This window comes from Manduca sexta, chromosome 6 (assembly GCF_014839805.1).
Source record: "Manduca sexta isolate Smith_Timp_Sample1 chromosome 6, JHU_Msex_v1.0, whole genome shotgun sequence".
Classification (NCBI taxonomy): Eukaryota; Metazoa; Arthropoda; class Insecta; order Lepidoptera; family Sphingidae; genus Manduca; species Manduca sexta.
The window spans coordinates 7379085-7405654 of NC_051120.1; the positions used below are offsets into that span (position 1 = coordinate 7379085).

At 35.1% G+C, this 26570-nt stretch overlaps 1 protein-coding gene across 1 annotated transcript; it reads right to left on the minus strand.

Moving 5' to 3' along the window:
• Positions 1–15343: 15343 nt before the first annotated feature.
• On the minus strand, positions 15344–25015 carry LOC115442190 (alpha-tocopherol transfer protein-like). Its single transcript, XM_030167194.2, has 6 exons — positions 24723–25015; positions 20145–20298; positions 19614–19737; positions 18725–18859; positions 17892–18105; positions 15344–17159 (listed from the first exon to the last, which is right to left on the minus strand). Exons 1-6 carry the CDS (start codon positions 24880–24882, stop codon positions 17008–17010), a joined length of 939 nt encoding a protein of 312 aa, XP_030023054.1. The 5' UTR covers positions 24883–25015; the 3' UTR covers positions 15344–17007.
• Between the last annotated feature and the right edge of the window lie 1555 nt (positions 25016–26570).

Sequence of the window (26570 nt, forward strand, 5' to 3'; positions counted from 1 at the left end):
TTCGCAGTCGCCAGGGGAAATAAAGTAAGTGCTTCGGGTTTCATAGCGGACATAGCGCTCGCTCTGATTGCTCGCTTATGGAACAAGTATTCCAAGCTTATTTATTCCTGACAGTTGTCTGGACCAGTGGAGTAAAGTCGTCATATCACTGCTCGGGATTTGAACCCATACTTCAGAGCCGTAGCCGTAGCAAAATACAATTATGGTACCGAGATTCAGATTATCGATAGGGTATCTAAATCTCAACGGTACGCTAATCCACAATCAATTATAACAGCGTAATGTATTAATTGTCTCCATTTTACTTAAGTGCAACTATAATATTGATGGAGCTCTCGCGTCGGATGTTACGGGTGACGTTTGGACTTGTCATACATATTGTATGGAGATGGCTTTTAGATGATTTGTAGTTTGTGCTGTAATACGTTGTTCGCAATTTACAGTTGGATTTTGGGACGTGTAGCGAGTAGTCAAACCTAGCAATGAAAGTAGATAAAATTTCACACAAATACTTCTTTTCGCATTCATTTTATAAAAATAGAAATTTCGTCAAAGTTTTTAGATGTTACAAGTAAACTCGGAAACAGCTGAGCGGATTTGGATAAAATTTGGCGTACAGATAAAATATGACCTAGTTTAATTTATAACATACTTTTATTGGTAATTTTCTCTCATGAGAAATAATATAATTTTTAAATCTGATTTTTTTTTAATAGATGGCGTTGGTGTTTTAGGTATGCTTGTACTGCCGTGCTAAACACAAAAATGCTATGTCAGGGAAACCTTATTTCGAGATAATCGTAGTTTCGTAAATATAGTTTTATAGTTTTGTATGAAAAATTGAGATAGAGACACTCTGGTAAGGTTTTTTTAACAAGTTCTAAACAAGAGACCGTTATTTAGGTAAGTTCATTGGATGGGTATTTTTTTAAGCTATCTGACGACATAAAAATCAAGATTTTGATTTTTTTTGAGATACCGCTTTTGAGCTTAGCGCAGACAGAAATGCAGACCCATTAATTCTAAATTGGCGTACGCCAAAAATGATCATAGTTGGACACAGCGACTTGTAACTTACGAGATGGTCAAATTTACATTTAGTATTTTTTTGGTAAATTGTGTGTTGAAATGTCATATTTACGTTATTATATTATTTAAGCTCCTTCATTGATAATATGTTTTTAATGTGTTTTCTATTTATGTATATTTAATAAATCAAATAATATTTTCAGGTCGCTAATTCTCTAAAAGTTGTTAGTCCTAATTTTTGTACAACACCCCCTCGCTATTCCAGTACTTTTTAATGGCAATGTTTTCGAAATCTCCGAAATTTCCTTAAGTGGCACTGCGTGCCCCGGTGTGGCCCCACAAAAAAATCCTGATATAACCTATATCTCACCATATTCGCTTTACTCCGTTATATTTTTTTTGTTAAAATATAGACTTAATTGTAGTACATTCAAAATTACAAAGATAAGGATATTCAATAAAACAACATGACAAATAAATTGTGACTTAATGACTGTTAACTACCGATGATATTATGATAGGGTTGTTAAATTGGGGTCTTGGCTTATCTTCCTTGTTTTACATGCATAATTATAGAAAGGTCAAGGGCGAAGGTCATTAAATTAAGTAAATTGTATGAGATATTAAGGGTTATTGTGAAAGATATTTTGATGTTGTTATTATATCATTACAAGGGTTATTTAGTCATTATTTTTGTATATTGTAATATACGAGATTAATTTTTGTGTACCAAAAAGCCGAAACACCCAAATTAGCTTTTAGTGTAAAAGATCACATAAAAATACGAAAATAATAATAACAATGAAAATTCACGCGGAATTGATAGAGCATGCGCAGTGCACACCGCTCGAACCGCCGCATGGAACGAGCGGGACATGTGCGGGGTTGCGGGGTGGGGAACATATACTTGTAACGGTCCGCTGTAGTAGTAGTTATTAGGGAGTGACCAACACGTGCTGAATTTTTATTAATACAAAAGGTAATCAACTTGATGAAATTTTAATATGTTTTTGGAATAAACTATAACATATGTTAAGAATTTGGGCAGTGAATTATGCTACTCATTCTCGATAAACTAATATAGAGTTTGTAATATACTAAAAATAATGTTGTATGTATTATTGAATTGTCTATTTAATTATTTCTAAAAGCAATAGAGGAACGCTGTAGTCTTCTTTGCATTTAATAGTTTCTATTTCGCTGGTGGTACAATATTTGTATTCGTCCGTATAGCGACTACCGCACCCAAGGTGTAAAACCCGCATTAATTTCCCACGTAAGTGTAGCGCGTTCCGACATCCGTCTGTGTATATCCGGTTGCAAACAGACCGGAATTATTGTGTCGACTGTCCAGGGCTACTGCGTCGACATTTTATCTGGACCTTACTCTACTTACCATCAGGTGCATTGGTCACATTCGTGTCAAGTAAAAAAAAAATACTAGAATTGTAAAGTCTTTAATAGTCGTTAGTGCTATGGGTCTTATAAGCGATAAATAACACTTAATGACCTTGCAGTGGGGAAGGGTCCATATAACTCGATTCCTGTCGGCTTCCCTTTGTCTAGAACATTAACGCATATTCTATAAACACGAACGTCCATATAAACTATTTGTTCTAAATCTGAACTAAAATGGCAACCAAAACGTCACTGTTATAACCTATTTATTCACTAGAACAACAAATAATTTTACTTATTTGACAAATATTTTATTCACATCCAGGTTTACACTTCCACTCGAGTTCTTATATAAGTGCCAATCCGTACATAACCACACGCTGTCATTGTCATAATCATAGTAAAGTCAGGTGTATGGATTGCAGTATAGTTGAGTCGAACATAATGAGTGTACGAAACGCAGATCTAGTATACATATATCGATGATGTAGAATCTAATTATTATTTAAACGATTTACAGACCGCATTTATGTATATTAGTACCTATATGACTTTTCGGAAAATTTCAACTTTCGCCACTGTGACCCTGCTATTTTGTGCAAACATTTTTAAAACTTTAACATCATGGATACAATTGCTTTGTATTACAAAAATATCGTTCCCCTTATCCAAAACTTGCAACTTAACGCAAAGGTGGAGTCAATAGTAAATTTTTCAGCGTCACTTACTTTTGCAAGTTCGGGCAAAGATAAATTGATATAGCGGTACCAGTTTATCGTGACCTGTCGTACCTCTTCAAAGGTGAGGTTAAAAACGAATTTTGAGAGATAATGTGGCTCATTGTATACTGGTCTCTTCGAGGATGCTGATCTATCGGTATTAACAATTTTACCGGGATGTTGATTTATGAATATATATTTAAGGAATTAAATTGGTTTTGTACTTGTTTGGTAGGTGAGTTGTATGAGCCTGTGATATTTCAATTTATAGCAATTACATAAAATGAGATTCTATATTTGCGAAAAATATGCAACTATTTTTTGGTCTTATTAGAAAGTTCTACAATGTACTTTATTACAAGCGAAATAACGTACCATCGAATAAACTGATGTATGGAACTTACACATTCCGTCTACGATTCAAATTTTATTTACCGATCTGAAGTTAGTACTTAGTTGTTTTTGTCAGACGCTAAATAATGACAGCAGGTGTAGAGGGTGCGTAACTAACTTCTGAAAGCGAAATTGTAGAAATATTGCTAGATCAATCAAAGAATTGATGTTTTAATATCTATTTTGTCGAAATGGTTCGTCTCCTATCGAAGACGCGATATTACGGCCTGACATTCGATCAAATGTTGTGCAAAAACCACATCTGTGATAAAGTCGTGCGATTGCGTGCGAGTTTGAAAAATAGTCCGCCGTCCGTCCGTTGTAAGTGGTGAAATTTATCAAGTCTTTCAATAAATATGACGGTTTTATGTATGTTAAGGAGTGGCTGCTAGACTACTTCATGGTGATAAATTAATTTACGAATTGAACATTAGAAAGACACTAAAATATAAACAATACATTTTCCTAAAATTTGTATTAGGTAATGTTTCTTCAGTGGATTTCGTGACAGTCTTTGGTTTAAATTAATATTCATCGATATGTACCCACGAGCCCAGGTTCTTAGGTCTTGCGACCTCCACCCCTAGCCGGCCAGTTAAGGCAAGGGTCAGGGGATTTCATTAAGCCCCCACGGAATCAAGGTACGCGGTGTTGCCATTCACTGTCGGCTCATCACACAGCTACCTCTATGCAGCCCCGGATTTATTGGGGGGCAAGCCGGGGCCCATGCCTCGGGCAGCGAATTCAGTGGGCGGCAAGTCCAAACTTTTACTACTGAGACATCCAGAACATTACACACATAAATTATTTCCTGCGGGGCGCGAAATGATGATGATAATGATGACAAAGTTAAAAATATAGATGGTCGGGAGCGGCATTATCCAGATTTTGCCCTTCTCAAAAAATTCGAGATACGAGGCTGCCTCCATGGGCTTATTATTATTAAATACGTTCTTCCTTACATTGACCAAAATCTTCAAATTATTTCGTAAAATTCCATTGAAATCTTATCTAGGTTAGGAAAATTACATTTTACATTAAGCAAATTGACTTGTCGAATTCTGGAAGTTTCAGTGTAATGGGGAAGATGGATGAACAATCCTGGATGTATTTCCAGCACGCGCATCTAATTTGCAAATTAAAATGGTTTGGTTTCGGAATCATTTACTCTGCTAGTTACTAATTTATGATGTTCTACTTCCTAGTACGATTGTTAGTTAAGATTTAGGTATTATTTTTTAAAAGCCGCATAATTATAGTGTCGGTCTGCATTTTTTTTGGGATTCACCAAAAAATCTTTTACATAACATAATTTGATCCCCTGGAACTCCAACTAGCTTTAACATGTATTTTGGGCGAAAATGTTCCTACACAACTAATATTCTATACTTGTACGTTTTACGTAATTAAATGTTCAACGAGGTGTGTTTGGTTGTCCGTCTATGGAATTACGGAACAATAATTACAATGTATAATACTGAGATCAACCCAATTTTCTAGCATACAAATATTTTTTGGCCGCAATATCCTGGAAAATGCCGATATTTGTTAGACTTTTATTCTTAGAATACGTCACATACGTAACGTCGGTCAGCTAGCTAGTAAGTAATAAATCTAGACAGATGAACAAATAAGTCGCTTAAACATTTTCTCAAATCATAAGATTGATACGCAAAATAAATAGAATATACAATTTATATTATCATATAGCAAACAAACAAGACAATAACAGTTCGTTACTCAGAAAAAATGAATCCATCACGAGGAAAAGCGAATATTCAATGAATAAATTTATCTGTCACCGCATGATAACAATATACTACATATTGAGTGATACCGGAAGGAATTGCGTTACTGTATTCTCTTCTGTAGACATACTCTGTGTATATATAATAATATCAGCCATGTATTATATACTGTCCCACTGCTGGGGACGGGCCAGCTGTGCTATTGAGATGGATCAGGCCTCAGTCCATCACACTGGCCCAGTGCGGAATAGTAGACTTCACACACCCTCAAAATTCCTATAGAGAATTTCTCAGGTGTACAGGTTTCACGATGTTTTCCTTCACCGTTAAAGCAAGCAATAATTCATATATAATATACACGTAATTCCTAGAATATACAGATGTATGCTCTTGGATTTTGAACCTGTTGACATTTGTTTCGGTAGTCCGTTCCACAACCAACTAGGCAATTGCGGTGCAGAAATAAGTTATTCTCATAAACAGCACTGGTCTAGAATTGAGTTCCTTTTTCCGGTAACGAAATTTGGTCTAGAATAAGTAGGCCTTTGTGTTAGTAATACAATAAAAATACATACCTTGGTAAGTTGTGGTTGTTTTTCTGTTCCAGAGGAGATAATATTTTCCAGGATAAGAAGAAGCGTATGTAATATTAAAACATGGTGTAGTTTCTGAGTGTAAAAATTATCAAAGCTATTCAGCGGCTTCTGCGTTTACTTTTAATAAACATATTCATAATCGTTTATAGTTATAATATTAGTAAGATACAAACAAAGTGACATAAAATGTAAAATGTTTTATTTTTATTGTAACAATCGAGCGGAAATATCACATCTAAGTTAGCTGTCATCAGAAGTGCTTCCCTGCCGTTTCGATATCTTTGCCAGCGTGAGATATGATGAGTTTAGATCCTCGAAAGAGTTTATTTATCACCACCAGTAAATCAACTTGTATCAGAAATAGCAACTCGCGTCGCGTGCCAGTGATTTACTACTGTATTTTTATAATTTCGAACTGTTTTAGTTTAGAAAAGTTATATGGAAACAGGAGATAAAGGTATTAAAATTAAACTATTTTTCAGATTTTATTGCGGTTTTTATATTTTAATTCTCTCCCGAAATTCGAAGACTTTGCAGCCTTCGTGGTCACGGGGGGGAGGTGTTAATATAGTTTAATTTTAATGTCTAACATTCGCGTTAACATAAGCAATCGTTAGGAGTTAATGGGTTTTGAAGCAAGTAACACGGTTTAGATATGTCTATTCGTGGCTTCAAACGTAACAGATTAGTTCTAAAATGGTGGACTCATTTCTCCATGACCGATAAGGGCAACCATGGTTAACAGATGTAAAAAAGGCGCGATTGTTCTAATAGGTCGTATTTTGGGGAAATCAATAAAAATATTGTACGCTTTTAGAAAATATTTCTAGATTTCTATGTTTATAATAATATATATTTGTACTAAGATTGTGCTAATAATCATGAATCCATGAATTATTCAATCAATCCATGAATAATTAATATTTTTGTCAATGATCATGATCAACGATGATGATTGGATATTCAATTTTTTTACTACTTTATAGTTTAGTGTGAATATTATGGGCGTAAGTGCGTTTCTAACCGTAAGAGTGTCATGAGTGAGACGAGTGAGTGTTCTGACTGCTGCTGCGATGAATTCTCTTAGAGTAAGTAGTAAGAGCAATTAAGGCGTGTAAAATAAACATTACTTTTGATTAATATTTTTTTTTATTACTGCCTTACATTTTTTACTTTACATCTACCGTTACTATAACTAATTGTAGAGTATTTTTAAGAAGACAACTATATGGTTTCATTTAACAACGCAATATCAAAATGACCCTGTACGTGCCTTGAACGCGACCAATGAATAGGCTCGTTATTATATTTATCAAGTCACCGAATTTATTACATTACTTATCACGAAAATGTCGCCAGGTTTGCCCTTTTCCGCGACTTTAAATTGTAATATTCATATAATTTAATTTAAATAAAATTTATATGTCTTTAAATTTAAAATAGTTGTACAGATGCAATTTAAATTTTACATCTGGCAACCCTGACCCCAATTAACAAGAAAGGCATGCAATATGTCTTGAGTGCAAGGTCTTTTCTTTAAAAAGTCTAATTATGCAATTTCTGGAAATGAGAAAATGTATTAATGACACACGAGGCAACAGCGTGAGGTAAAGAAATATGTTTTTTTATATACATTAAAATATATGGAAAAACATAGTTCTTGTGTATTTATGAGTGATAAAAAAGCTGGGTCACCTTTTATATCTCAATGGAGATCTAAAAGCACGGTGTCGGATGCAAAAGAACAAACAGATTTTGTACTAAATCATAACAGGAAGAACGTCACGCACAATGATTCCATGCTTTCACGAGCTAAGTGGGGAAAAGTGGGTCTAAATACTAGATCATAAAACAAATCCAGACTCTACATTACCCACATCTGCCTGCGTCGTGTGCTAATCGCGATAGTATTTACTTTGTTACCCTAATTGTTTATATTATATCCTTGATATTTAATATAGTTAAGCCGAAATTTAGATTTAATGCTTCTTGTGTTCACTTCAATAAGAATGTTCACTTTTGTGAATGAACATAATGGAATATTTTTTATCTTAAATATTCTGTACGCCGTGTACAACCAGTTTTGAGAACCTAATAAAAAAAATGTATAAAGAAATATGGAGACACATAATATCTATACTTACGTACTTATAGGATCTGCTAAATAAAAAAGACACTAGAAGTTAGTGGCGGAGAGTCAAATTTTCCAAAAGCGAACCCGACACAACACACGTAGGTACTAATACGTATGAATGCGGTCTGCAAATCAATTCAATTTTACATAATTAGGAAAGGGAAGCTGGTAGGAATCGGGTAATATAGACTCTTTGTTGCAGCTAGAAGTTTATATCACACACAACATCACGCATTTATCCCCGAAGGGGTATGCAGAGGCGCAACCAGGGCACCAACTTTTCGTCAACTGTGTTTCGACCCATGATGTGATAGGGGGCGAGCTTATCGCCATATCGGGCACAAATTCCAGACTCCGGGCTGATACTGAGCAGAAAAACCCAAATATCACTTTGCCCGACCCAGGATTCGAACCCAGGATCTCAGAGCGCTGTTGTATCGCGCATGCAGTCTAACTACGCAACCGAAGCAGTTTTCATTTACGTTGCTAATAGCAGATAAACAAAACAAACCATATGAAAAGGGAATTAAACGTTACGTGCAGCGTCAGCAGAACGATATTTAAAGCGTACGAAATCGCACGACTGTAGTATCGCACGGACGAAATCTAAAGCGGAATCAATTTTGTGGAACCAACGTATTTGGAGATAGGCGTCGATTTAGCGGCAGTGGTTTACGTAGAACAACAAGGTTTTCAGTATTTAGACACATTTGCTACATTATGCACAGTAACCGTATTAAAAATATTTTTTTAATATTAATAAGACCGTATTGTTATAATTAGCAAGTTTTTTACTTTGGTCTTTAAAGAAGATATTTTAAAAGATTTTTTATGGTTTATTATAGGAGAGGAAGCGAGCAAAATGGCCAATAATTATTTGATAACCGCTAACTATATAGCTATAAGCATCGTTAATATCAGAGAAATCATGGATGTGTTATGAACTTTGATGTACGAATAAAATTTATTTCTAGACTAATAGTGAAAATATATAAATACAAACCCGAGAATAGTTAATTCCTGTCATAAATTCAAACAGCCAAGTGCATAACATAAAGTAAACAGCAATGAAAGCATTCCAGCTTCGTTATGGCAGTGATCCGAGGTGGAATTAACTCTACGGTTACTAACCTAACGTAATTTGAGAATTCGCAGATTTCAACAAAACGACTAGCCTCCGTAACTGGATATAGAGCTACTTAAAATTAATTAATTACAATTAAATAAAACTATTCGTGTAATGTGATAGGGTATGTCATTTAAATATTAAACGTTGGAACTGCTTTGTGCCATTGTACACCACATACTCATGGCGTATTTGAAGTTTTTCTTGTTTACGTTTTTCGAAATTTAAATCAATTGTTCGAAAATGGGTATCGGTACATGTATTTTATAGCTGACTTGATATTCACTCAATACAGATAGATGGTGAAAAATCAGATTCAGCTGAAATATCATGTTCTGGAAGGAAACCTGCGTAAAACTGGTTTAGTGGTGGTAGGTCTCTCATATGTAAGAGTCCGCCTGGGTAGGTACTATCGCAATGTCTATTTCTGCCACCAAGCAGCAGTGTTTAGTCACTGGTGTTCCGGTTTGAAGGACATTGTAGCCAGTGTAACTACTGGACATAATGAAACTTAACATCTCATGTCTTACGATGGCGAGGGCAGTAGAATACCAAACAACACTTTGTGATTCAAGGTGTTTGTAATTCATATTCATGTACTTTGTAGTTAATAAAAAAACCGTTTCTGTTTCAGACTCAAAAGCTATATTATAATTAATAAAGAATTCTCTGTTCCTTCTAAGATCGGAAACGAACCTAATAGTGCCCCTGGTTTTATGGTAAAGGTCAGTGGCGGCCTTAAGGATGGGAGGCGAATTGGGTAACCGACCGGAGTTTCGCTTTTAGAGACGAGAGAAGAGAAAAGAACCTTTTACATCAGAGTGTGATTTTTGTATTTGGTCGACTTTATATATTTATATAGCATTTAAGGTTAGGGGGTCCTTCCTATTCGGTCTACAGGGGCATATCTGTTTTTTACATTTATGGGCGTTCTAATCGAATGATAGCTTTGCTAGCTGTATAGGCAAATAGGGGAGTTTTTTACTCTCTTACTTATACGGCTATCGAAGCTGTCCTTGGAAAAGAACGCACGTGATTTCAGTAAGATGGATTCGCCTCTATAGACGGAATAGGACCCTCTGACCATATTCAGAAGTTATAAAACAGGCCCTTCATATCATAATTATTACTTTCACAAACTTCTTATATTAAACGGCAAGTGTCATTTCTAATTCAAGATGGCGGCGCAGTTATTTGAATCGAATAGCGTGCAGGTTAGTTGGCAAATAGTTTGGTGCTAACTTGCTATGCCGTCAACACATGCCCGTTTGGGAACCCGAGGTGTCCCAACTATTCCCAGCTTGTCCGCTGCAAGACAGCTACACGGGCCAAGTTTAGCAAAAACTACTATGGGAAAAGTTGGACATCTTCTCTCGTCTTGGCTTATTTAGCTCTATAGATTAATTGCTTTGTTTTGATCTGAATATATAAATATTCTCCAAAGGAAAAACAGGTATAAACAAAGTATAAAAATAATAAGAAAGAAGAGGTTCAATATTTATGAAAAATACATCATAACTTGAACAATATAACACAAAATTGTGTTCAAAATAAAGAACTACTGAATTACATTTAAAAAGTAAACATAAGTAAGTCAAATTATTCATCACGCTTATTAAAACTCAACAAACATAATTAATTTTATGCCGTATAGGTTAGGAAAGCAGCTTTAACCGGCGAAATTTCGAAACCATTATCTCATTGTCGGCGCCAAAAGCCACGCACGATTAATATAATTAGCTGAAGCATTATGTGGGTTTATAATACAAACTGCTTAGATTTATATAGTACAAGTAACCAGCCCTTTGTTAGGCTAACAATGCGACAAAAGGATTGCATTGAGCGACTAGCAACCCGCCGGGATGCGTTTGATTAAATAAAACTTCTTTTGTTTGTTTCATTTAACAGCTTAGTTCAGACTTGTTTTAAATCTAGTAATGCTAGTGCGCAGGTTCACTAGGGTTTTATAAAATTGTAAATGAGTAGTGAGGGATTTGGGTGTGGACCCTAGTTGGATATGATCACATAGATTTTATTTATTAGTTGCGTGATGTGACCTATGTTGACGCGTTTTAAAATAGCTTGTAACATTGAAAATAGAATTTATGGTTCAATAAGTTCAACAACTAGTACGAGATCCCGCTGCAGAATTAGTGCACTCATCGAGTATATGTTAAAAACTACATTCTTACAGATATTTATGCTTAGAAGAATATATATCTACTAGGTTGCCTATTAAAACTTGGCCGCTAATGTTTTTAATTAAATTATTGTTAATTGATTTTTCGGAAAACATTTCATTCATTTGTTTTTCAAATAAAATATCGTCCACTTCATGACAATACACATAAAGACTCTGAAAAACACGGTTGCCGTTGCGCACTTGGCCGCACCTCTTCGCAGCCAGGTGTAAGCAGGTATGACTATGATACATTTACTCGTTCATAATGTATATTTATTAGCTATACATCAAATTAAAGCTGATTTTTTTCTGTTGATCATGATACACGGTTGCCTAATTAAATCTGGCCGCAAATAAGGGTTGCTGATTCTTAAAAATGATAAATATCGAAGGTAGAGTGAAAGAGAGCTAGCGCGTAATATTACCAGTCAGAAAAGGATAGCGAGTACCAGCTGTACGACACTTTTGAGCCATTGCGCATGCGTCTGATGATTGTGCGCACATAAACACAGGACACAAAACGTTCCGATGATCTATCGCCATAAGGGTTTCGTTTAATTACTATTAAATTGACAAACTTCAAATAATAGTTTAACAATTTCTAATATACAACGGAACCTTGCAAACTTGCATTATGAACTCATTAAGAGCAAGAGACGTTTCAAGCCAGTAATCACCGACGCTCGCTCCCAACAATATCCAAACTATTGCTCAAAACTCCACAAAATGTATCGAAACATAGTCTTGGGGAAGGTGTGTACAGTTTGACAATAATTTGCCGTGACTAAGTAGAGGAAGTTGGTGTTGCTCGTTGCAAGGAATCGAGTTCCCGATAATGAAGTTAGAGGTCACTCGACCCGACCCGGGATGGTAACTGAGCGATCTGGCTTGCGATAATTGTGTGACAATATCGTGTGTCGTCTGAACTTCGATGAGATAATAGGATAGGAAATTATGTACAACTTTTAAATATTATTGTCTAGTGTAATGATTTCTTATGTATACACGAACGTTAGATATTAAAATTAAACTAATTTTCGGATTTTATTGCGGTTTTAATACTTTAGTTTTCTTCCGACGCGACGTTGCGAAGACTTTGCAGCTTTCGTGGTCACGGGGAGGACTGACCGTTTCCCCCGTCTCCGTTTGCCCCCCCCCTTGACCATGAAGGCTGCAAAGTCTTCGAAGTCGGTAGAAAACTAAAATATTAAAACTGCGATAAAACAGCGTAATTTTAATTACTTATTGTCTAGTTCTGACGCCAAGCACTGTTGTCGGTTTGAAGATCGTAAAACAATAAAATACATTATGGAAACCTAATGTTTGAGAGTCAAGTCTGCGGTACAATGTAATTGCAATCTGAGGTTTTGTGTGTTGCTAATGTTTATTTCAATTAAAGTGCTATTAATTTACTCTAAGTATAATTTCGATCAAAGAAGTGGCGTACATCTATTGTCAGAATTTTGCTGTCGTTTCGAATGACGAGACAAGCATGGCGCTAGCCTGATGGTAAGTGACCGCCCATAGACAGTAGCAACACCATACACAACTTTCTGGTACTTAGCGAAAGAAACATACATTGTGTTCATATATATCTAGACGGCCCTTTACATTATAAGAGAACTACTATAGAATACAGAGTCATTTCGACATTGCGTTACTAAATGAAACAACATACTTGTATTTTTGAAAATAACACTGTAATCAGTTACAACTGAAGATGTACAATAAAAAAGTATAATTTTCGATAATAACAAAAAGTACTTACATTAAATTGTACATGTCCTGATGACACTACTACTAGTCTAAGAGAATTCGTCGCAGCGGCAAAATCACTTTGAGTCAGAAATACACTAACACACATACCATATTCGCACTAAACAACAAAATGATAAAAAAATCTGAATGTAAAACTGGGATTTCTTAGTGACAATATTTGTTATTCATGAATAATTTTGGCACGATTTTAGTAGAAGCAAAGACGTGTATGTACATGTGGTTCCAATTAGTAACACAATGTAAAAATAACTGTATAACTTACCCTTAGATTCAATTTATATACATGTTGAGTTTTAACCTAACCTAACCTAACTTGACCTTAAATTATAGCTATTAGTTATAATTTTTACATTATTGTAATCGTAGTGCTAAGTCTGCTGGAAACCCTAATAAATAAATATAGTAGATATAATTTTAAATTAACCGTTCCTGCGATGCGAATCGCAACGAGTCGGGTGCTATCGCCCACAAAATACGTCTAGTATCCACATGCTATTTGTTGGTATGTCACCCCGTTATCACAAGAGTCTTCATATAGGTTTTGCCCGTGACGTCGCCCGCCCCGCTGTGAAATATGGCTTGTTGTGCACACTACACTCGGGTGCAATGCAAGAATACGCAATATACTGCGCTCGAATTATGTCGAATGCACGACAATGAGGCTTTTTGTGTCTTGAAGCGAAATGTCGAGGCTTGTGTAGATAGAACGGAATTGTTTCTTGTAATTTTTGTTTTAGTCTGGCTTTTGTCAAATATTTTAACATAATTAAATTAAGGTAATCTAATGTAGTGAGTAATACTTAGTATTAGTACTAGTATTTAATTTTAATGTAGTGTACTCACTACAAATGTTGTAGTGAGTACAATACATTAAAATTAAGAGTATTTAATATTACGCTCCCAGCAAAACTGCACGCTAGTAGTATTTTTAGAAGCTATCTATTCGAAATTTGTATAGGAAAAAATCAAACACTTTTACAAGTTATCTTTGCTTTGGTTATTTATTTTTTTATAATAAGTCCGTAGTTTCATTACTTTCATAACGAAAATGGCCCTATAATTATTGATTCCGTGCGTCTCCTCTTAAAGTATACTTTATATTAATTTGCCATTAACACTATTATTTACATAATTTTAGAAGTTTATTTTTCATTATGACCAAAATTTATTTCCCAAAGCTATTTTTCGTAAATCTTTGCATATTCCTGCCCGTAATTCTATGCCGTAAATATGGAACGAATGCTCATGGCTTTGCTCTGGGGTCCTTAATGAAATAGAGACTACGAGACATTGGGTGAAGTTATTTTTCATAAAAAATAAAACAAAAGGTCGATGTACTGTAATGGTTATAAGTGGCAATGGCAATAAACAAAATGAGACGATAAAAGGGCAATGAGTGTTATCTCAAAATCTCGCAATACAGTGGGAGCTCTCAGCTGCAAGTCGATAAGGGTTAGTATTGCCTGCACTTGAAATCTGACTAGTAATAACAACTTTAATCTGGTTTTTATCATGTATTTAACTTTTTTATCAGTAAACAATATTTTTGTACTGAAGAGGTTTCCGGTAGAGAAGTCTCTGTATATATTTTCCCGGGATAGGAAGTAGCCTATAATCTACCCAGGGTCTTAAACTATCGACATACAAAATTTTTGAAAAATCCGTTCAGTAGATTTTGGGAAATCGATCACATACAGACATGGGAGCTTTTGGGGTCATTGTTTTATAATGTGTATAGATTTGTTATATGTTTCTTTTATATAAAATATTTCGACAGGTGCAATATTATTTTAATTTGTTCCTATCACATTTTTTCTTTGCAAAAAGATCAAAAATTTTATTTCTTTTAATTAATAATTTTTACTGCTAATGCTCACTGCCGGTGTTAAGAAATTTGTACTTCAGCATAGCGATCACCGTACACAATGCGTAAGACCCGATATAGTAATCCATATGTTGCGTTCTGGGATCAGCCTGTGTATATTCGCTTTTAGCCTGGCCGGCAAAATTGGGTTAACTGGCGAGAGATATAATTATTCATTTAGTGGAACACTAAGAGTTTATTGACTAAACATTCTTAATTAAAATGTTTATGTTGGGTTTATTAAATACAGTTGTAAAATATTGTTTGTATAAAAATATTAAATTAAAAGAATCTCTTTTATACAAAAAGAAATAACTTAAAAAAGTTTAAAATCGAATAATAGTAAGGGATAGTGAGATAATTAAAAAAAAAAGATTACATTGTAAATTACCTTTAATCAGCTCTGTTTATATTTAATGTAACATTTAATTAATAGAAAGGTCAATGTATTGTTAAATTTTGTGCGATAAGTCTGAACGAGTACAATCAGATGTTGTTTGGTAAATGTAGCGCTTGCGCATAGACACCGTTTGAATTTCTTTCCATTAGTAATTTTGAATTTCGGGATGTTCGAAATCTCAAATCTTAGTTGACAAATTGTGTAGGTTTTTTATAAGAATATGTAATTTTTGAAATATATTTAGATAATTGGGGAATTTAATCGTTTCCCTTATCATACATTTTGAGAATCTAAGTTCGAAAAAAAAAAAAAATAATTGATAGACCTTATGCATTGCGAAAGAAATTCCAAACAAGACGGCTTTTATTACAAAATAAAATAACTCTGTGGAATATTCCTGATGATTTATTTACGCAAGCAGACACATGGTAGAAGGCCTTGATTGCCCTAATATTGACGAGGTCAGCTACAGATTAGGCGATCATTAAACTGGTTATTTACCACACGATTAAAATAATGCGTCATTACTGATGATGTAGGTTCATTTTAGGCGATTTCATACTTGAAGTGTAAAGGACACACATCTTTTTTACGCGGATGGAGCTGTAGGCTAAAGCTATCTACATATATATGTATATTAAAATTAATCCCTATTTCCCTTGGTCACGCCATCTCGCATGAACGGCTGGACCGATTTCACTATTTTTTTTTGTTGTGTTTATTATTATCAGTAGAAGGTTCTTATGAAAGAAACAATTCAAAAAATTGCGCGGCAAATTAGAAAATTTAAAAAAACTTAACGAAAATATTATTTTTATATAACTGTCAATTGTTTGAAATAACTGTCAGCGATTGACAAAATGCGCGCTGCAAATTTATAGTTAAGACGGGACAACGTCTGTCGGGTCAACTAGTCTATTATAAGAAAGGGTCAGGGAGAAGATTGTAATGTGATACAAATTGGTACAAGTTGGTGGTGCTGGTAGTGGTTACTGCTTTTGGTGATGGCATTTAAATACCAACGAGATAGTCTCTATAGAAACAAGTTGTTAATACTTAATATAGTCGAAAGTCTTTATTAAAATAAAAAGAACAAACATATTTTATATAAGTTATCCGATATTTCCAGCACCGTAATGACTAGCGTCGACTTGGTACGCCGAGTCGAATCGAATCGCATTTTTGCACTTACTATACTTACTATGGAACTATGTTCATTGGGTCACGTAAACGAAATGAATACATCGACATTTATGTACTACGTACTAGATCTGGCGTTTCGTACACGTATTTGATTCGGCTCAACTGTACTGCAATCCGTACACCTGACTTTAGTATGATTTCAATATTGACAGCGTGTGGTTACGTACTGAGTGGCGCTCATAATATAAGACTTCGCTTTTAAGTGTAAACCTGGATGTGAATAAAAAAAAATGATCAAATAAGTAAAATTATTTGTTGTTCAAGTGCAATAAGTCAAAACCGTGACGTTTTGGTTGCCATTTTAGTTCAGATTGTGAACAAATAGTTTAGATGGACGTTCGTGTCTATAGAACATACGCCAATGAATAAATACGATTCGATCCATCGCGCTTCAATTCGGCCCAAGTTGACGCCATACTTTATAAATAATTTCTTCTCAATCTATACTCAATGTCCTGAAAGTCCCAGCTAGACCTAAATGTTCGTTGTAATCGCTTTTCAGTCTGTAGGCTTCGTTGACGGTCGCTTCACGTGATGCTTTCAGGTATTCCATACTCTCTTTTGACGAAAGCAGTTCGATCCAGGAATCTAGAAATATGAAATGATTTGGTACAACTATTATTTTTACTTGTAGGGTTCATTGGAATTTGATTTTAATTATTTGTAATTGCGTAATTCAGGGTCATTTTGACATTGCGTTACTAAATAAAAATACATATTTATCTTCCTTAAAATATCTCTTACAATAAGTTGCCCGAACCGCAGATGTAAATTAAAAGAGGTAGGTTTCGAACACAATAGATATGAAAAAAAAGTAATTTTAATTTTACACGCCCTAATACCGCTATTATTCTAAGGGAGTTCGTTGCAGCGGCAATACTACTTTCAGTCAGAAATACACTTACACGCCATATTATCAAATTTACCAAAAAAATTATCAAAACACCAGAAAAGTAATACCAGGATTTTTGATTATAATGTTCGTTATACAGTATATATCAGTAGATATTCGCAGTACTACGTAGTCTCGTATTAAGATCCTTTCCCAAGCAAACGGCTATGAAAATATGTTGCGTATATATAACACAATGTTAGCAGAGGTTAAAACCTTGTATAACCTCCATAGACCATTTATTAATAACAAGTTATATGATGCTTGTAGTCTCTATTTGTTGCTATTTAGTTGAAGCCTCTGTCAATTATATTGCAATTGTATATGCAAGAAAACATATTGACTTTTCAGCCGCCATTTTGTGTTGAAACTAGAACAGTTAACATCTTCACTACACCATGAAAACAAAGTATGAATTAAGGTTTTACCTTTTATCTCCTTGTAGGATCGTTCCGTTCCTCCATATTCTACCGGCAATACATTTTTAGGAATGATCTCTTGTAGTGTATCTAGGGAGCTGTGCACGGAGAACCGGTTTGCAATCTTCTGACTGAATACCGGTTTCACGATGTTAAGGAGCATTTCTATAGTCTTAGAGGTTGTTATGATATGGACGCCTTTGATTCTAGTTCCATAGCCTTCCTGAAATAAGAAGAGCTTTCTAAGAATACTGGGAAATGATTTAAATTAGTATGGCTAGTATGAAAAATTCTTACACACTTCCTATTAATGATTTCTGATGTTTACGCGAATGTTAGACATTGAAATTAAACTAATTTTCGGATTCTATCGCGGTATTGGTGTTTTATTTTCTCCCGACGTTTCGAAGACTTTGCAGCCTTCATGCCCCCCCCTCGTCCCCCCGTGACCATGAAGGCTGCAAAGTCTTCGAAACGTCGGGAGAAAATAAAACACCAATACCGCGATAGAATCCGAAAATTAGTTTAATTTCAATGTCTAACATTCGCGTAAACATAAGAAATCATTAATAGGAAGTGTGTAAGAACTTTCCATTTTTTTAAACGGGTCCAATGCAAACATTGCGGAAGCTTCAAAGAGAGGTTTACTGGTAGTCACATAGTCCGACTGACTTCAGGCCTATTATCTTATAGAATCTAAAATGTTGATTACTGTAACCCAACCAAGCCAGCGTTTACGTGCTGCGTACAAAACTGTAAGTACGGTTCAATTAATCTATGCAGTTAATTAGTGTGTCGTTATAATTATCAAAATTGTATTTTAATGATCTTCTAATACTTACAGTAATTAGAGTGGAGAATTGTTTGAATTCTGTAATATTCAATTGGTTCATCACCTTCATCACGTTAGTGTCTGTGTAGTCGATGAGGAACATCATCCCGTCGGAGTAGTCGTGCATCAGTAGATATTCGCAGTACTAGAACCAAATGTTGGTATTGTAATTCAAATCTTTACGTGGTCTTGTATTAAGATCAAGCAAACGGCTATGAAAATTTGTTCCATACAGTTTCGCATGTGTTACGCCGGGAATGTGCAAAGAATTATAAAGTCTTTTTGTAAATTTTAACTACTAAAATATTCCTTATTAAATTGTATATTTAATAGTCTTGGCGAATTAAAATAATATATACGTTAGGAAGAGATGCGCGGAATCAACATTTTTTTTGGAATTTTTATTGTGAAATGAGTTGTCATTTCACAATAAAATAAATTCATCCACATTAAAAAGAGAAAAGGAGTTAAATTTCGAATAAGTAGTTTCTTAAGATACGGTTAGCCGTTTTACTTGGGGGGAGCACCTTAATGGGCGCTTCCTGCCAGTTTCGATGAATGAGTACAACATTTCAAAATGTCGTGGACTTGTCATATTAAGTAACTTACAAATAACATATGCCTCACAGATATGCAACTTTATGAGGTGGTTAAATCTTCTACATATGAGATTCAGTCATTACTAGGTTAATGAGAGCGTTGGGGTTAATACCGGATTCCAGGAAATACCGTTTTTTCTAAGATTACTGCAAAACTGTATTTAAATTAATACATCACTTTAAGCTGTCTGGTCAGTATTAGGAAATGTAGGGTTTAGTAGAAATTTTCAAACGGAATTACCCTGTCATCCGGTATTACCCCAATACACGTCGTTATTCTTAAGGCTTATTAATACTAACTATAAGCATAAATTTGTAATAGTCAGTGAAAGGCGTCTTGTCGAAATATTCGTTGTTCTGGTTCCTCAATAGTATTACTCTGTAGTGTTTGTCCGTCAGTTTTGGTAAAGGTATCAACGTTGTGCTGAAACAAAAAATAATATTTCATTGTCTGTTGCAGGCTGGATAATATAACTTAATCCAATGATTCGTAGCCTAAGAAAATCAACGAAAAAATTTAAAAGGAATCCAAAGATAAAATTACGATCATATTGCATATAAAAATGTACATTTATTTAAAGTATATTTTAACAGCCTTCAAACAGAATGTTTTACAACAATTTCCAATAGATGACGTTGTTAAAATTACCTAAATACATGTCACTGGCCAATAATGAAAGCATATCCCTCTTATTCATAGATGTTTCTTATCTAAGGACGGAGTAAAGCTGTGATAACAAGTCTGTTTCTCAGTGCTAACGGCATGGCAGCCTTCTAAGTGCGTAGCCATAGGGCCGTTGTGATTGGATCTCAATACGCTAAAGTACTTACGCTTTAAAGAAGTTACTGAAGTCTGTCCGGATATTGGAGAATTTGAAAAAGAATCCCAAAATAGCTCTTAGCGTGCACAGTTTGTCCAGCTTTGATTTAGAACGCTCGATTGAACCTTTGTTCGCCAATATCGTGCTCTCCAGATACTTGCGTGCTGAAAAATATTTACTAAATAAAAGCAAAGTAAAGTATTAAATAACGGACCTGGCAGCCCGCCTTTTTTTTGCTTTCGTGGAGAAACTACCTATTACTATCGTTCAAGCCTTCGTGGAGGACGACCCGACATTGAGCCGCTCGGAGAGATGGTAAACGTCGAGCAACTGTCGGGCCGAGTCCCTAGATTACATACACCCCACGCACAGCATACCAACTAAAACTCCGCGGTGGCCATCTTTGGCGCATTAGGGACGGCTGCAGGCTTCCTTCGATTAGAGTCTAAGTTGTCCGCAACTGCCCCTGCGCAATGCCGTTTAGTGCGGCCTGTCTCCTGTTTTTGGGTAGGGGTGGGGGGGCTCAGAAGCCCCCCGTACCGAAGGACATACTATTACGCGGCCAGTTTACATTACATTATAAAAAAGGCTTTGTATTTGTCTAGGCAAACCTCAACAGTTATAGCATAATCTAGTGGCGGACACCCCCCCGCCGCCCGCTCGCGACCCCATGTTGGTCGCCTCTTACGACAGGCAGGAGATACCGTGGCGGAACTCTCCAAGCACCCGTAATCAACAGGGCGGCCTTCGCACCCTGCCGACAAATTCAAGTCAACATCTCGAGGTCATCGTTTTTTAACAAACAGATATCCACATTTCAAATGATAAACCTAAGTCACAGCATATGGCTGATTTAGACAGCTGAGTTTTATAATAAAACTTGTTTGTTTTTGTCATTCATTGTCTAATATCATGACATTGCAAATCAACTTTAAAGCCACTGATTAAGGTGCATTTTTCAATATTACGGTTCCTATTTCATTATTTGATCGCACGCATTTCACAAGGTCAGCCAGTATGTAAACATGTTTCTTTGTTACATAGGGTCGGGGAAGGTAAATATGAACACATATAAAAACGTTTGAATTTTACGGGTCTGTTTATCAAGTTTCAAATAAATTTTATTTAACATTAATCGTATTAAAGAGCTAATGGATATTAGTATTTATTACTATTTACGTAGAAGCATAGATTAGAACGTCGTCTTGTCTGTCGGCTTAAACATTTATGTCACTAGTAGGGTCTAACCAGAAGTTTTGGAACAGGTCCTAAAGCTCTGAAAATTTTATAATTATTGTTGTTTATGGTGTCATGTAGCGAACATCCCTATTCCTCACATCCTGTCCCTGCTCTCACGGCGGAGGTCGGGACGATTCGCGTGCCCATGCGCCTGTCTAGTACTCCTTTAGTCACCGTCGAGTTAAACATTTTCATTGATGCGCCGCTCCTTTGGCTATTGCGTAATGTTCTATAGCCTTATAGCCTTCCACGATAAATAGAAGAATCCAACACGCAAATATTTTTTTAATTCGCAACAGTAGTACTTAAGATTAGCCCGTTCACACAAACAACAAACTCTCCAGCTCTATATAATAGTATACAAGTAGATTACTTATTTAATAACACTAATATATACATATTGCTATATATTTGCTGGTGGAAGAGTATTTGCATCTAACCGAATAGCGACCACTGTATACAAAATGTAAAGCCGCTATAATCGCCCACGTGAGTGGGTCACGTTTCGGGATCAGCCTGTATATTCCGTTTCAAATGTTCTTGAGGAAATCGGTTTTCTTAAACAAATAAGGTAATAGAGAAGCTATAGTAAAGAATCCAGTAACTTTCCATTAATTAGGAAATTTGTATAAGAATTTTTTTTTGTAAAACGAAACAAGTTTGGAAACTTCTTAGCAATAAAATATTATAGAACTTCGTCATAAACAGTGTATAATTATACAAAGTTTCTCTTTTTAATAGATATGTTATTGAAAGAGGCAATCGGCAACATCGCTTATGTTACTATTACACTGAAAGCTATAGAGCGAATTGTTTGTTCATCAGGCTTCGTTCCTGTGATAATTCGAATTTATTCTGTTTTATTTGTGGTTTTTATACGTCATTCTATCAAAACGTAAGTACCTACTTTGTTTTAGGTTCGCAATTAGAACTATATTAATGTACCATTTATGTATAATTATGCCACAAGAATTGAATGTTTGGTTCAATAAAAAACTTTTTCAATGTTTTAGTAAACCTGTGATTTGGTGATTGTTGTAGAATGTAACCTTTTATTGTTACCAATATTAGTTTTTTTAATGTGTTCTATTTTTTGTAAATATTTGAATGTTGTTGTTTGTCTAGTTACACTATTTTACTCTGAAATAAACACTCGTGTCAATAACACATCTTTTTACTTAATTTTATAAATAACTCAGAACACATACACCAATTACAACAGTGATAATCTAAGTACGACATGACAATTATTATTGTATTAAGTATATTTTATTCTGCCTCGGTGGCGTAGTTGTACTGCATGCGCGGCACGGCAGCGCTCTGAGGTCCTGGGTTCGAATCCCGGGTCGGGCAAAGTGATATTTGGGTTTTCTGCTCAGTATCAGCCCGAAGTCTGGAATTTGTGCCCGATATGGCGATAGGCTCGCCCCCTATCACATCATGGGACGGAACACACTTGGCGAAAAGTGGGTGCCATGGTTGCGCCACTGCATACCCCTTCGGGGATAAAATGCGTGATGTTGTGTGTGTATATTTTTTTTTTCTAAGAATTCGAAGCATGTTAAATATGTAGGTGTGTCTTTCGTTTCTTTTTTATTTGGGTACGGCAGTGGCTCCACTGCATCTGTTGGTAAGTGGAGTGGGGTCCAATAGAATGTCGGCTGATGAGAGATTATTACACCTCAGCAGTCGACAATTATGCCGGCCTGTTCGAACAGGAACAGGCCGGCATAATTTTGTTAATATGTTGGCTTTGTTCTGTAATTAAAGCCAACATCATATAGATCTTCCAGTACTTAGCAACTAGATCACGTTAAACACTCAAACGACTTCAGATTCTGATATATGCAAAATAGTACCTACGTATTTTTATGGGCCCAGGGTTAAAGTAGTCAAGCTAAAATCCGTTGTATATTTTGACCCTAAATGTTGAAGAAAAGAATTGGTGTTCATTTGATTCAAGTCAAAGATTTTTTGGGAAATAATCGCTTTCGTCACTGTGAAAGACATGTAAATAAATTGTTAAATGTAAAGAATTGAGTTGCTAGTCATCAAATATACACTTTTTTTCTTGCACCAAGAGTTTTTAAAAAGAAAATCTAGATGCGGTGAGTGATAAGATCGGTTAGAGCTTTCACCCACATGTTGCTTCAATAGTAATGCTTTTTCTGGGAAAATGGATCTCTGCTACGGATGCAGAATTTGGTTTTTGATAAAAGAAACACTAAACTTTTAATGCGTAAATAATAAAATTATAATTTATAACAATTAAATAAACACAAATACACACACAAATCATGCGTTCATCCTCGAAGCGGTATGCAGAGGCGCAACTAGGGCACCCACTTTTCGCCAAGTATGTTTCATCCCATGATGTGATAGGAGGCGAGGCTGTCCCCATACCGAGCACAAATTCCAGACTCCGGGCTGATATTGGGCAGATAATCCCAAATATCACTTTTCCCGACCCGGGATCCGAACCCGTATCGCGCATGCAACTACGCCATCAAGGTATTTGAAATAAATTGAAAATAAACGCGATTATTTTTTATGTATCTTTTCCGTAAAAATTATATGTGACTGATGTTTTCTTTACTGTTTTAACGCCCGAATACTCAAACGCTACTTAAATATTTAAGATGGCCTCACGGATTTAAGCATTCGTTATCTTTGAAATTGGTATACTGAAACGTCACTTATTTCCTAACCTTAAATTTAAGGCGACGAAGGTTTAAGGTCCGCTTATTGATTCAAACGGTATTCACAAACCCTGCTTAAAGTTTGGCAGCTATTTAAGGCCGCCTTATATGGCTGTAAGTTCTATGCATGAGATCCCGAATTTATTAATCGGATGCACGGAAATACTATTATATTGTTTCGTATGATAATTAGCAAACTCAAGGTTCAGTTTGAGTGCATTCTTATATCTATAATTATGCTCTTTTGATCTAAGCAGTATTTCAAGTTGATCAAAATTGTCTTGCAGACAATGTCTCTATCATCAAATTCTCTTAAAATATATTTTAATTATTACATAAAGTACGAAAAACATTGGATGTTCATAATCGCCTATCGTTATCCTTTTATTTCCCTCTACCGGCCAGCCTGAGCTCACTGCTTTGGTTTACCTTATGCGTTTCTTGTTAATTTTATTCCTCATTTAAAATGTCCGTAGCTATATAAGTGATTTTAATTGCGATTTAGAAATAATAACAATTTGTCTTATAAGTTGCCTTGACCTATCACAAGTGTAGCTTTATTGGCCTACGTGATAAATAAAGTATTTTATTATATTTATGATAAACTTAACCTATTCGTTCTAATTGCCACGCAATTAAGAAATACTCACGAAAATCCTTTTTGGTGAAATGATTTTGTTTCTTAATCCAGGCGTCCAAAATATCGATGGCTTCTTCCAATTTCTTTTCATCCTCAAAACCGTATAATTTTCTTATATATTTAACACTGTCTGGATTTAATTGAACTAAGTCTTGCGTATCTTGCGGCATTTTATTAAACTGTATAAGAAATAAAGTCTAACAAACTTAAAGTAACAGTTGAATATAAACTTGTTTATTATAGTTAGGAAACACGTATGTTCGTGGCAATGTTTTGATAGTGACTGGCTGATGGATGTGATTTTATTAATTTTAATACTCTGAATACCAATATATGTATTATGTTTCGAATATCTGGCCCTTCACGTACACCGGACTATGAAAAAATCGTTATAGTTATATTGAGTAAATTATTTATGAATTTTAGCAGGTATTTAAGCTGTTTTTAGAAAGGGTTTACTTTTAAATTAAATAAGTTTTGCATGAGATATAATTTTGATGTTATAATTGTTATTAAATATTTTTTTATATACTTACTATAAAAAAAAAATATATTTTTCTATCTAATTTAATTAGGAATTAGAGTTCAAAGTTTATGTAACATTGAAGTTAAAGTTCATTAAGGTGTTTACTTTAGATAATATTCAAACAAGTCGGTTTATACACAAGTATTTAAATTATGACGTATCTTTTGCCACTGACAACATTCAAAATGATCCAAAACCTTGTATTAGAAAGCATTGCATGACTGCACTGTACCCGTCATGTTGAACCGTTATCTTGTAATAATCAGTAAGTCCATAAGGGCTTATTTCCCAACTTCTGAGTAAATTGTACACCACACATAAATGTATAAGCCGACCAAATAAAAAAGTCGTACTCTAATCTATGCTCCCTAACAAATGGCAATATATTCAGTAAGTACTATGTAATATCTACAATACAATTTCCTTGAAACTTGTGGACTTCCCTACGATTAATCTATATATATAAAAATAAATCCCTATTTCCCTTGGTCACGCCATCACGCGTGAACGGCTGGACCGAATTCACTTTTTTTTGTGTTTCTTATTGTCAGGAAAAGGTTTTTATGAAAGAAGAAATTCAAAAAATTGCGCGGATAATTAAAGAAAACTTAACGAAAATATTAATTTTATATTCAATTGTTTGAAATAACTGTTTGCGATTGACAGAATGGGCGCTGCAAATTCATAGTTAAGACGGGACAACGTCTATCCGGTCAACTAGTAATATATAAAACACGTTAACTTTATTGGACTATGTTTTTTAAAGCGCGTCCAAAGGAACTATGACTTAGGACGTCTCACGTATCAGATTTAGTAGGCCGAGCACATCCTTATCATTTTTCTCTCGGACTGGGCGAGGTTAAATCTCAAAAAAAGGCAAACATACATCGGCTATCGTGTATTCTATTGTTATATCATTCTAGACTAAGGGTATTTTTTATTAACCATAACTAGGAGTAATTTAATATGTCTCTTATATGTGAGTGTCCGCCTGGGTAGGTACCACCGCAATATCTATGCCTGCCGCCAAGCAGCAGTGCGTAGTCACTGTTGTGTTCCAATTTGAATAACATTGTAGCCAGTGTTACTACTGGACATAATGAGACCGAATATCTCATGTCTCAGGATGGCGAGCGCAGTGGAATACCAAACAATACTTTGTAGTTCAAAGTGTTGAAAGATGTTTCTACTGTTTATGGGCGGTCGTATCTCTTACTTTCGTAAGAGACGAGTTACGTTCTTTATGTTAATTGAGGGCGATAAATATTTCTTTTTTTTTTTTTACTATTTTGTGTTAATAATAACAAAAGATTGCCTCGGTGGCTTAGTTGT

Excerpts from the sequence above, each read along its gene's own strand:
- LOC115442190 (XM_030167194.2), bottom strand. The coding sequence starts at position 24,882 with ATGCCGCAAGATACGCAAGACTTAGTTCAATTAAATCCAGACAGTGTT. Across the intron at positions 20,299-24,722 it reads TTTCACCAAAAAGGATTTTC|CACGCAAGTATCTGGAGAGC; the intron begins GTGAGTATTTCT and ends AATATTTTTCAG. Across the intron at positions 19,738-20,144 it reads TTCAGTAACTTCTTTAAAGC|CACAACGTTGATACCTTTAC; the intron begins GTAAGTACTTTA and ends TTTTTGTTTCAG.